This window comes from Muscardinus avellanarius (genome assembly GCF_963383645.1).
Source record: "Muscardinus avellanarius genome assembly, chromosome: 14".
Lineage (NCBI taxonomy): Eukaryota > Metazoa > Chordata > Mammalia > Rodentia > Gliridae > Muscardinus > Muscardinus avellanarius.
In genome coordinates, this window is record NC_137800.1 from 90,392,197 (window position 1) to 90,404,374 (window position 12,178).

General features: G+C 50.4%; 1 protein-coding gene across 1 annotated transcript in view; it reads right to left on the bottom strand.

Moving 5' to 3' along the window:
- The window catches only part of NUDT3 (nudix hydrolase 3), a gene marked incomplete at its 3' end in the record, with an annotated part of 46,493 nt that extends 34,780 nt beyond the window's left edge, over window positions 1-11,713 (bottom strand). Inside the window, exon 1 of the mRNA XM_080710164.1 lies at window positions 11,605-11,713. Within this exon, the coding sequence (XP_080566290.1) occupies window positions 11,605-11,703 (99 nt within the window). The 5' untranslated portion in view covers window positions 11,704-11,713. The remainder of the gene's footprint in view (window positions 1-11,604) is intronic.
- Window positions 11,714-12,178: the final 465 nt, after the last annotated feature.

Genomic DNA, 12,178 nt, shown 5'->3' on the forward strand with positions numbered 1-12,178 from the left:
TGAAATACTAGTCCATTCAGGGCACAGTGTTGTCAATGAGTTCCAGACTTAAAATTCTCCAGGTCAAGTTTTTTCTTTTTTAATAAATAAGGTACTGGAATGTCTTGAAACTCTGACACATGCTATAACATGGATAAACTTACCGACATTCTGCTAAGTGAAATAAGCCAGTGACAGAAAGACAGAACCATCTCCGCTTATCTAGAGTGGTCCAATCAGAGCAACAGAAGGAGCAGCAGCTGGAGGCTGGGACGGTGAAGGATGAGGACGCACTGGCTAATAGAGTCTCAGTGTGGGAAGATGAAAAGCTCTGCAGATGGAAGGGGAAGGGTTACGGAGCAATATGAGTGTACTTAATGCCCCAGAACTATACGCTTAAAGAGACTTAAAATGGCAAATTTTGTTATGTGCATTTTACCAAAATCTTAAAAAATAGCTGGAATGCTGGCACATACCCAAATCCCATGACTTGGGAGACTGAGGCAGGAGAATCCCAGGTTTGAGTTCAGCCTGGGCAACTTAGAAAGACCCTGTGTCTCAAAATAAAATACAAAGGGTCAGGATGTAGCTTGCTAGCAGAGTGCCCCTGGGTTCCATCCCCAGTACCCCCCCACACACAAAACCCCACACCTTCCATAGGGAAGGTCTGTTTTGAGTGCTGCTTTCTCTGGAGGTTTTCCAAACTGCTTTTCTCTCCCCCACTTCTCCCTTCCATGTGGCTAGGGATGGCCAGGGCTCCTGACAAGTTGAAAAGGGACCCAAATCCTGGAGGGATGACTAACCTGGCAAGGAAAGGGGCCAGGAGACCTCACAGGCAAATCGGCTCAGTAGCTTACAGCTCCCTGGCTCCAGGGCTTGTTTATCTGGCCCTCATCAAGTCTCTTCACCCAAGCAAGGAATGAAAAAAGAAAAACCAAACCACAGCCTGAATCCTGGACAGCAATTTCCAACTGGAGGCTCAAGTACTCCCAGGCCTGACAGCTGGGGAGCGTGTGGAAGGCCTGCCCAGCACTCAAGTACGCTTGGGTTTGTGCCACAGCAAAACAACAGAAACGCCTAGGCTTAAGCAGCAATGGAGAAAAAGAGTAGCTTAATCTGCTGTTCCTATTCAACAGAGAGTTCCTTTTCTTAAAGTGGACATGTAGCTTCCTCAAATCTCAACTCCCCTGGCAGCCTAGGGGATTTTGATTGTTTATTTATTATTATTATTATTATTATTATTATTATTATTATTATTATTATTATGGTGGTACTGGGGTTCCTGGAAACCCTTCTACCTCTGGGCTACACTCCCAGCCCTATTTTTATATTTTTTATTTGGAAACAGGGTCTCTTAAGCCAGCACGGCTGGCTTCAAAACTGCGCGATCCTCCTGTCTCTGCCTCCGAAGTGCGGGGGATTACAAGCGTGCGCGCCCAGCGTGATTTTGATTGTTTTAAAAGTTCTTTATTGCCGGGCGTGGTGGCGCACGCTTGTAATCCCAGCATTCTTGTAATCCCAGCATTCGGGAGGCTGAGACCTGGAGGATCGTGGTTCGAGGACAGCCTCAGCTACTTAGTGCGGCCCTCTGCAACTCAGTGAGACCCGGTTTCAAAATAAATAATAAAATATAGGGCAGGGGGTGTAGCTCGGAGGTCAAATGCCCCTGGGTTCCATCCCCAGACCTGCAAAAAAAAAAAAGTTCTTTATTATTTATTGTGTACTTAAAATAAGACTATCGGATGAACACAAGGTATAGATGAAATGCTAGTAATAGAAATATGTCAAGAACATAAATTTCTTTCAAAATGTTCTGCAAGTTGTATTCAACTAATCAAAATAAAAAGCTGGGTATAGTGGCACTCGCTTGTGATCCCAGCATTTGGGAAGCTGAGCCAGAAGGATCACGGTTCGAAGACATCCTCAGCTACTTAGGCCCTTTGCAACTCAGGAAGACCCTGTTTCAAAATGAATAATAAAAAATAGGGCTAGGGATGTCACTTGGGGGCAGAATGCCCCTGGGTTCCATCCCCAGTAGAGCAAAAAATAAATAAAAAGTATCTGCACCTTAAGGTGTGTGTGTGTGTGTGTGTGTGTGTGTTACTGAGGATGGGAACCCAAGGGCTTTTCTACCTCCAGGCTTATACTCCCAGACCTTTTTTTTTTTTTTTTTTTTTTTTTGGTGGTACTGGGGTTCCTGGCAACCCTGGAAACTCTTCTCCGGGCTACACTCCCAGACCTATTTTTTATATTTTTATATTTTTATTTGGAAACAGGGTCTCTTAAGCCAGCACGGCTGGCTTCAAACCTGCGCGATCCTCCTGTCTTTGCCTCCCAAGCGCTGGGATTACAAGCGTGCGCCATCACACCCGGCCCAGACCTATTTTTTATATTTTATTTGGAAACAGGGTCTCACTAAGTTGCTGAGAGCCTAAGTAGCTGAGGCTGGCTTTAAACCTGTGCAATCCTCCTGTCTCAGCCTCCCAAGCGCTGGGATTACAAATGTCCGCCACCACGCCCGGCTTCCACCTTAAATTTTTATATATGGGAATTAACTTACTCATACTTTCAATATCATTTACTACAGGACACCTACTAAAAAAAAAATCCTGAAATTTTTATCATTAAGAAACAAATTTTTAGCTGGACGTGGTGTCTCATGCTTGTAATCCCAGCATTTGGGAGGCTGAGACCAGAGGATCGCGGTTCGTGGCCAGCCTCAGCTACTTAGTGAGGCCCTCTGCAACTCAGTGAGACCCTGTTTCAAAATAAAGAATAAAGCCAGGCGTGGTGGTGCACGCTTGTAATCCCCGCGCTCCTAATCCCCGGGCTCCGGAGGCAGAGACAGGAGGATCGTGCAGGTTTGAAGCCAGCCGTGCTGGCTTAAGAGACCCTGTTTCCAAATAAAAAATATAAAATAAGTCTGGGAGTGTAGCCCAGAGGTAGAAGGGTTTCCAGGAACCCCAGTACCACAGAAATAAATAAAGAAATAAATAAAGAAAGAAAGAAATAAATAAATAAAGAAAGAAAGAAAGAAAGAAAGAAAGAAGAAGGAAGAGAGGAGGGAGGGGCAGAGAATGTAGACTGGAGGTCAAATGCCCCTGGGTTCCATTCCCAGACCCCACACACACACACAAAAGGAAAGAAACAAATTTTAGAGCGGGGCGTGGTGGGCATGCTTGGAATCCCAGCACTCCGGAGGCTGAGACAGGAGGATCCAGGTTCAAGGACAGCCTCAGCTACTTAGTGAGGCCCTCTGCAACTCAGTGAGACCCTGTTTCAAAATAAAGTAGGGTTGGGAGTGTAGCTAAGAGGTAGAATGTCCCTGGGTTCAATCCTCGGTGCCAAAAAAAATTTTTTTTGGTAGCACATACCTGTAATCCCAATACTTGGGAAACTAAAATAGAAGGATCTAAGTTTCAAGGCCAGCCTTAGCAACTTAGTGTGACCTATTTCAAAATAAAGAATAAGCCAGCATGGTGGTGCTTGTTTGTAATCCCAGCACTTGGGAGGCTGAGACAGGAGGACTGCGCAGGTTAAAATATAAAATAGGTCTAGGAGTGTAGGCCAGAGGTAGAAAGCCCCTGGGTTCCATCTCAGTACCACAAATAAAATAAAATTAAAATTAAAAATAAGTCATGTATATGCATGCCTGTAATCCTCGTACTTGAGAGACTGAGACCGGAGGATCACATGTTGGCAGCCAGTCTCGGCAACGTGGAGAGGCCCTCTGCTAATTAGACCACGTTTCAAAATAAAAAATAAACTTGGGTATGCTTGTAATCCCAGTACTTGGGAGGCTAAGAGAGGAGGAGCACAGGTTCACAGCCAGCCTCAGCTACTTAGTGAGGCCCTCCACAACTTAGTGAGACCCCGTTTCAGAATAAAGAATAAAAAGTAGGGCTGGAAGCTGAGCGTGGTGGCGCACGCTTGTCATCCCCGTGCTTGGGAGGCAGAGACAGGAGGATCGCACAGGTTCGAAGCCAGCCTCACTGGCTTAAGAGACCCTGTTTCCAAATAAAAAAATATAAAAAATAGGACTGGGAGTAAGGTAGCTTGGAAGTAGAATGCCCTTGGGTTCAATTCCCAGTTCTAAAAATAAAAAAAAATTTAAAAAGCCTTCAAAAGTACTTTTTGGGCCGGGCATGGTGGTGCACGCTTGTAATCCCAGCATTCGGGAGGCTGAGATTGGAGGATCACAGTTCACAGATAGCTGCAGCTTAGTGAGACCCTCTTTCAAAATAAAGAATAAAAAAATAGGACAGGGGGTATAGCTCAGAGGTTGAATGCCCCTGGGTTCCATCCCCAGACCTGTAAAAAAAAAGTACTTTTTGTAAGCCAGGTATAGTGGTGCATACATCCCAGTACTTGGAAGGCTGAGACAGGAGGATCACTGGTTCAAAGCTATCCTTACTTAGTGAGGCCCTCCACATTTAGTAAGATCCTGTTTCCAAATAAGAGGTAAAAAATTGGACTAGGAGTTTAGCTCAGAGGTAGAATGCTCCTGGGTTCAATTCCCAGTGCCACACAAAAAAAGTACTTTTTGTGATTCAAAAGCTGCCCAAAATATCCACATTTCTGATGAAACCGGCTTCCTCCCACTACACACACGCACAAGTGCCAAGCTTTGTGACTGGCTGCAGCTGACGGTCACAAGGCTGCCGCAGATGCTGCTGGAGTTGGTACAGATCATAGTCTATGGCCCCATCACAAACACATTCTACTCTTCTGGTTGTTTTAAATGCGGGTGCTAGCCAGGCCTGGTGCACAAGCTAGTAATCCCAGCACTGGGGCAGGTTTTTGTTGTTTTTTGGTGTATGAACTCAAGAATTCAGTTGAGGGTCAGGGATATAGCTTGGAGACAGGAATATGAAATCCTAAACTCAATCTCCACACATACACACAAAAAAAAGGTGTGGTGACTCACACCTGTAATACCAGTACTTGGGAGGCAGAGACATGAGGATCACAGATTCGTAGCCAGCTTTAGCTACTTGGTCAAACTCTGTTCTTTAATTCTCTTTCTCCACTGCTTTTCTCTCCTCTCTCTGCTTTTCCTTTAAACCCCATTGCCTACATAAATTTCTTGGCTATAAAAAAAAAACCCAGTGGTGGCCACACTTGTAATCCCAGCCGAGCACTGAGGAGGACACCAGAGGATCAGGGTTGCAGCCAGCCTCAGCTACTTAGTGAGGCCCTCCCCAACTTCATTAAGTTTCAAAATAAAGAATAAAAAAACAAAAAAGGGCGGGGATGTAGCTCAGAGGTCGAATGCCCCTGAGTTCCATCCCCAGACCCGCACACACAAAATACACATGTGAAAGTAATCCGTGTAGTCCAGTCAGTGGCACCGGCGGCCTGTGGTTCCAGCTAGTGGGAGGCCAAGACAAGAGGACCGCCTCAGCCCAGGAGCTGGAGACCAGCCTGGCCCCACAGCAGGACCCCATCTCAAAGAAGGGAGCAAAAAGCAGGGTAAGGATGGCTACTCCAAGATGGCATGGGGCAGGGGCAGAGGAGGCGCAAAGACTGCCCACAGCTCACAGTGGAAGCCAGAGAATGGAGGGGTCTACAGCACGAAGGACACCCACAGAGGGAGGGAGCCCTGTGCTGTGAGGACAGCCCAGAGAAAAGGAGCCAGACAGGCTCGTGGGGACCTTGGAATCTCAGCACCAGCAGGCTGGGGCAGGAGGAGCACAGGTTGTTAGGTGTTTTTTTTTGTTTTGTTTTGTTTTCAGTACTAGGGATGGAACCCAGAGGAATTCTATCTATGAGCTATACCTTTGGCCCTATTTTTATTCTTTATTTGGAAACTGGGCCTCACTAAGTAGCTGAGGCTGGCCGCAAACTGCCATCCTCCAGTCTCAGCCTCCCAAATGCTGGGATTACAAGCGTGCGCCACCACGCCCGGCCTTACCTTACCGTTCTTAAGACAGAGATAAGAGAGCCTGTTCCCTGGGAGTGACAGCTGGGGAAGGTGCAGGAGAGCTGGGGCGCAGGTGTGAAGCTGCTGAGGAGGCAGGCGGGGCAGGCACAGGCTGGCTAGAGCAGGGACCACAGAAACCAGCACACATCAGGACCCTCAAGAAACAGGCTGAAGCAGACTGCAGTGGCAATGCCTGTTACTTCAGTACTTGGGAGGCTGAGACAGCAGGATCGCAGATTTGAGGCCAACCTCAGCAACGCAGAGACCTCATTTCAAGATAAAACGTTTAAGAGGGACCCTGAGTTCAGGCCCAGAACGCCCTATGCACGTGCACAGCCTCAGGAAGGTTGGTTTTTTGTGTGTGTGATACTGGGATGGAACCCAGGGCATTCTACCTCTGAGCCACACCCCCAGCCCTATTTTTATTTATTTATTTTTTGTTTTGTTTTTTATTTTTTGGTGGTACTTGGGTGGAACCCAGGGGCTTTCTACCTCTGGGCTATACTCCCAGACCTATTTTATACTTTATTTAGAAACGGTCTCACTAAGTTGCTGAGAGCCTAAGTAGCTGAGGCTGGCTTTTTTTTTTTTTTGGTGGTACTGGGGTTCCTGGAAGCCCTCCTTCCTCCGGGCTACACTCCCAGACCTATTTTATATTTTTGAAACAGGGTCTCTTACGCCAGCACGGCTGGCTTCGAACCTGCGCGATCCTCCTGTCTCCGCCTCCCAAGCGCGGGGATTACAAGCATGCGCCACCACGCCCGGCTCTTGAGGCTGGCTTTGAACCTGTGTGAACCTCCTGTCTCAGCCTCCCAAGTGCTGGGATTACAAGAGCACGCCACCATGCCTGGCTTTTTTTAATTGTTTATTTTGAAACCGGGTCTCAATACACTGCAGAGGGCCTCACTAAGTAGCTGAGGCTGACTGCACAACTGGGATTCCAAGTGTGTGCCACAACGCCCAGCCCCCAGGTAGGTTTTAAGAAGCAAAGAGCAGAGAAGTCCAGCCACGTGGCTGAATCAATGCATCCCTCCGGACCTTAGAGCAACGTAATGCTGGACAACAACCCAGACGTGCTACCAAGTGACTCCCTCTGAGAGGCCCTTCGTCATGGTGATAGCCACGGGGACTGCCACGCACCTGCCTCCCCTCTCCAGAGCCGTGGGAAAGCGTGGCTGCAGGGATGTCCCTCCACCTGCTCCGCTGGGCATTTCTAGACAAACACTCAGGCAGCAGCGCCTGTGCCCACTGCGGACCTTGAGTGGCAATTATCTCTCCTTGCCGAGATATGTAAGGCTCCTAGAGGACAATCTCACAAACAAAAGGTGTTAGGTTGAAGTTATCTTTTAGGTTCATCTTTTTTATTTTTATTTTTGTAGGTCTGCCGGCTTTCATCCTTCCTTTTTAATTTTTTTGGTGGTACTGGGGATGGAACCCAGGAGCATTCTACCTCTGAGATATACCCCTATCCCTACTCTTTTTATTTTGAAACAGGGTGTCACTGAGTTGCAAAGAGCCTCGCTAAGTAGCTGAGGCTGACTGTGAACCTGGATCAGTCTGTCTCAGTCTCCCATATGCAGGGATTACAAGCATGTGACACCATGCGCCACACCAGCTCTTTTTAAAAACAGTTTTAAAGTACAAAGAAATCTAATTAACACGATTCTGTTAGTAATACCCCCACCCTGGTTAAAACAGACCCTTTAGAACCTGGGTGCTGCCGGGCATGGTGGCGCACGCTTGTAATCCCAGTACTTGGAAGGCTAAGACAGGAGGATCGAAGGTTCAGCCAGCCTCAGCTATTTAAGTAAGGCCCTCTGAAACTTAGTGAGACCCTGTTTCAAAAAGAAAGAATAAAAAATAGGACTGGGGTGTAGGTCAGAAGTAGAATGCCCCTGGGTTCCATCCCCAGGAACACACACACACACACACACACACACACACACACACAGAACAGAACCTGGGTGCAGTAGTGCACACTTAAGAGTCTCAGCTACTCAACAGATCTCTTGAGTTCCAGATCAGTCTGAGTTCTACCTCAGGATAGTAAAAAGACCTTTAGGACAGCTTTACCTTTCCCAAACGCTGTAACCTCATCTGTCTTATATTCGGTATCACTGGCTTTTTGTGTGTGTAAAGGTACTGGGGACTGAACCCAGAGGCATTCTACCTCTGAGCTACACCCCCCAGTCCTATCTTAGAGAGAGAGTGTGTGTGTGTGTGTGTATGAGTTTGTGTGCATGCGGATGTGCATTTTACTCTGTGTGTGTGTGTGTGTGTGTGTGTGTGTGTGTGTGTGTGTGTGAGTATGTGTGCATGTGGATGTGCATTTTACTGGAGACTGAATCCAGGGGCATTATACCTCTGAGCCATATGCCTTGCCCTATTTTATTCTTTATTTTGAAACAGGATCTCACTAAGTTGCAGAGGGCCTCACTAAGTAGCTGAGGCTGGCCACAGACCTGAGATCCTCCTGTCTCAGCCTCCCAAGTACTGGGATTACAGGCGTACACCACCACGCTAGCTTTATTTTTATTTTGAAACAGTCTCACTAGGTTGATTAGTCTCACTACTTACTGAGGCTGTCCTCAAACCTTCAATCCTCCTGTCTCAGCCTCCCAAGTATTGAAATTAAAGCTAGATATATCATCTCTTTATTTTTTTGGTGTCCTGGGGGTGGAACTCATGGGCATTCTATCACTGAGCTATATCCCCAGCTCTATTTTCTTCTATTTTTTTTTTGGGGGGGGGGAACTGGGGGTGGAACCCAGGGGCTATTCTACCTCTGGGTTATACTCCCAGACCTATTTTATACTTTATTTGGAAACAGGGTCTAAGTTGCTGAGAGCCTCACTAAGTAGCTGAGGCTGGCTTGGAACCAGTGTGAATCTCCTGTCTCAGCCTCCCAAGTGTGGGGATTACAAGCGTGTGCCACCACACCCAGCTTTTTCTAGATTTAAGATTCCCTCTTTCTCCGGGCATGGTGGCATATACTTGTAATCTTAGTACTTGGGAAGCTGAGACTGGAGTATCGCTGGTTCAAGGAGAGTCTCACCGCACACTGAGACTCTCATCAACCTAATAAGACCTGTTTCCAACTAAAAATAAAAATAAGGCTGGAGTGTAGCTCAGAGGTAGAATGCTTCTGTGTCCAATCCGCAGTGCTACACACACACAAAAAAAGATTCCTTCTTTTACCAGGTATGGTGTCACAAGCTTGTAATCCCAGTACTTGAGAGGCTGACAGGAAGATCGCAGGTTCAAGGCCAGCTTCAGCAACTTACCGAGACAGTTTCTAAATAAAATAAAATATGGCTGGGGATGTAACCCAAAAGTACAATGCCCTGGGTTCCATTCCCAGCACCATAAAAAAAAAAAAAAAAAAAGCTATCTTTCTTAACTCAAATTGCACTGGTTTACACCATAGCATATTGAGCTGCATAATTACAGTGGAGTAATGAGAGTTTATAAACTGAATTTATAAACCAAGGCCCTGTTTATCCTTCGGTTACTACTGTACGACACTAATCATGCTCTGTGAACTATTCTATCTTGATTAAAGCCATTAGTGCCCATTAAAAAATAAAACTGGGTCGAATGTCCTGTTAAGTTTGAATTTCACTTCCCCACACTGTGTGGCAGCTAATACTTCCAACCTCTGGAGTGTTACTTAGAAACATAAAAGTTCTCATGGAATTAACAAGTTACTTCCCTTCCAACACAATTGTATAAATCTGAGAGGTGAACAGTGCCCTAGAGATTATTTTGTGTTCCAAAATTCTTCCAAATTAAGAGACCCCATCTAAAACTACTTTGGGCAAAAAGGGATGGTTTTCTTTAAATCGCATATAACAAAGAGCTGCACCCATAGTAGGTTATTTAAAACATACTTGTTGCCGGGCGTGGTGGTGCACGCTTGTAATCCCCGCGCTTGGGAGGCTGAGACAGGAGGATCACACAGGTTCAAAGCCAGCCTCAGCTACTTAGTGAGGCTCTCAGCAACTTAGTGAGAGACCCTGTTTCCAAATAAAATATAAAAAAGGTCTGGGAGTATAGCCCGGAGGTAGAAAGCTTCTGGGTTCCACCCCCAGGACCACCAAAATAAATAAATAAATAAAACATACTTGTTTAATGGAACTGAACAAGTCTAAAATGGGCCCACTTCATTAACTGTACTGTTCTTCACAGGCTCCAGCTGTAACAGCCTTCACGTAATCAGGCAGCAGCCCTAATGTCGGCTGCTGATGTCAGTATATAATAAACTGTCTAACGGAAACCAGAAAACCAAGTCTTCGTTAGTTAGCTTACGATCTCTAAAGGATTCCCAACTTAACCAAAATACTCACGTGTTTTTAATTTCTAGCGTGATCTTTCAGGACAAAAATTCTCGCATCATTCATAAGCCTAAATTATACACCCTTCTACTTCTAATCGGGGTGCTCGCACAGGCTTAACCTGGCAGTAGAGCAAGACAGGTTATTATGCTAATTCATTTCCCCCGTTAACCGCCTAGGATCCCAGCTGATTTCCCCTAATACGATAGGCTACCGAAGAGGACAAAGCGTCTGGACCAGCAACCACCACCGGTCATTTCATTTTAGCACACGCCTTACGACAGGCCCCGGCTTCGGTCCCTGGCAATGCGTCTCTTCGCGGGCGTCCACGATGCGCACTCCCCCCGGCCGCCGAGGGCCCAGCCGGCCCTCCACAGCGGCCCGCCGCGCTCGTTCCCTAGTCCCTGCAGTGCCCGCTCCCGCTGGACGCCTGGACGGCGAGCCCTGGCAGCGGGCCTCTCATCACGGCTTCCCTAACTAACGGACCGAGTTCCTTCCCCATCTCGACGCGAGGCGCCGCGCGGCGACGCCGGACTGCAGCCGGCCGGGCTCCGCCGTCCTCCCCTGCCCCGCCGTCCTCCCTCCCCTGCCCCGCCGTCCTCCCTCCCCTGCCCCGCCGTCCTCCCTCCCCTGCCCCGCCGTCCTCCCTCCCCGCGCCCCGCCGTCCTCCCTCCCCTGCCCCGCCGTCCTCCCTCCCCTGCCCCGCCGTCCTCCTCTGCCCCGCCGTCCTCCCGGTGCCCCGCCGTCCTCCCTCCCCTGCCTCGCCGTCCTCCCTCCCCGTGCCCCGCCGTCCTCCCTCCCCTGCCCCGCCGTCCTCCCTCCCCTGCCCCGCCGTCCTCCCTCCCCTGCCCCGCCGTCCTCCCTCCCCTGCCCCGCCGTCCTCCCTCCCCGTGCCCCGCCGTCCTCCCTCCCCTGCCCCGCCGTCCTCCCTCCCCTGCCCCGCCGTCCTCCCTCCCGTGCCCCGCCGTCCTCCCTCCCCTGCCCCGCCGTCCTCCCTCCCCGTGCCCCGCCGTCCTCCCTCCCCTGCCCCGCCGTCCTCCCTCCCCGCGCCCCGCTCACTGCCATCTCCCCGCGCGGCGGGCCGCCTCCCGCGGGCATGTCGCCAACTTCCCCAGCAGCTGCTCCCTGCGGATTCTCAAGCCCCGCGCCTTCCTGGATGCCCTCCGCCGCCAGGGACGCCGTGGGCAGCCCAGATTTCTTTTTCCTAGGTCCCTGGGAGCCGAGGAAACCGCCTCGAGAGCCTTAGCCCCCTCGCCCCTGCGGTCCCGGAGGTCTCCCCGGGGGCGGGCAGGGAGGGAGCCCTGCGGCCGGCTAGCGAGACGACCCAACCGAGACAGCGCCAACGCCGAGGGCCCCCCGCCGGCCCACCTCCTCCTCGCTCTCGCTGCGGAAGCACAGGCACGCGGCGCGCTTCTTGTAGCCGTCGCCGTCGTAGGTGCGCGTCTGGTTCGACTTGAGCTTCATCATGGCCCGCCCGGGCGGGCGCGCGGGAGGGAGCCGCGTCCGCTACCCCGCGCCGCCGCCGGCCCGCCGAGGCCGCCTCATTCCCCCCGGCCCCGGCCCCGGCCCCGCGCCGCCGCCCCGGCCGCCGCCCGCGACGACGACGACCGCGCCGCCATCTTGGGCGCGCTGTGCGTCAGCGGCGTGGGGCGCGCCGGGCGCGCGCACGCAGGCGGCGTCGGGGGCGCGCGCCCGCCCAGGCCGCGCGCACGCGGGTCCGCAGGGCCGGGCCGCCACGCGGGCCGCGTAGGGCCGGGCGGCGGGCGCGCCGCGCCGAGGAAAGGGGGATCGCAGGTTCGAGGCCAGCCTCCGCAAGTTAGCGAGGCCCTCAGCGGTTTAGTGAGCGCCTGCTCCGATTTTTTTCTTTTTTTCCGGTACTGGGGATGGAGCCCAGGGGCATTCTACCTCTGAGCAACACTCCCAGCCCTATTTTTTACTATTT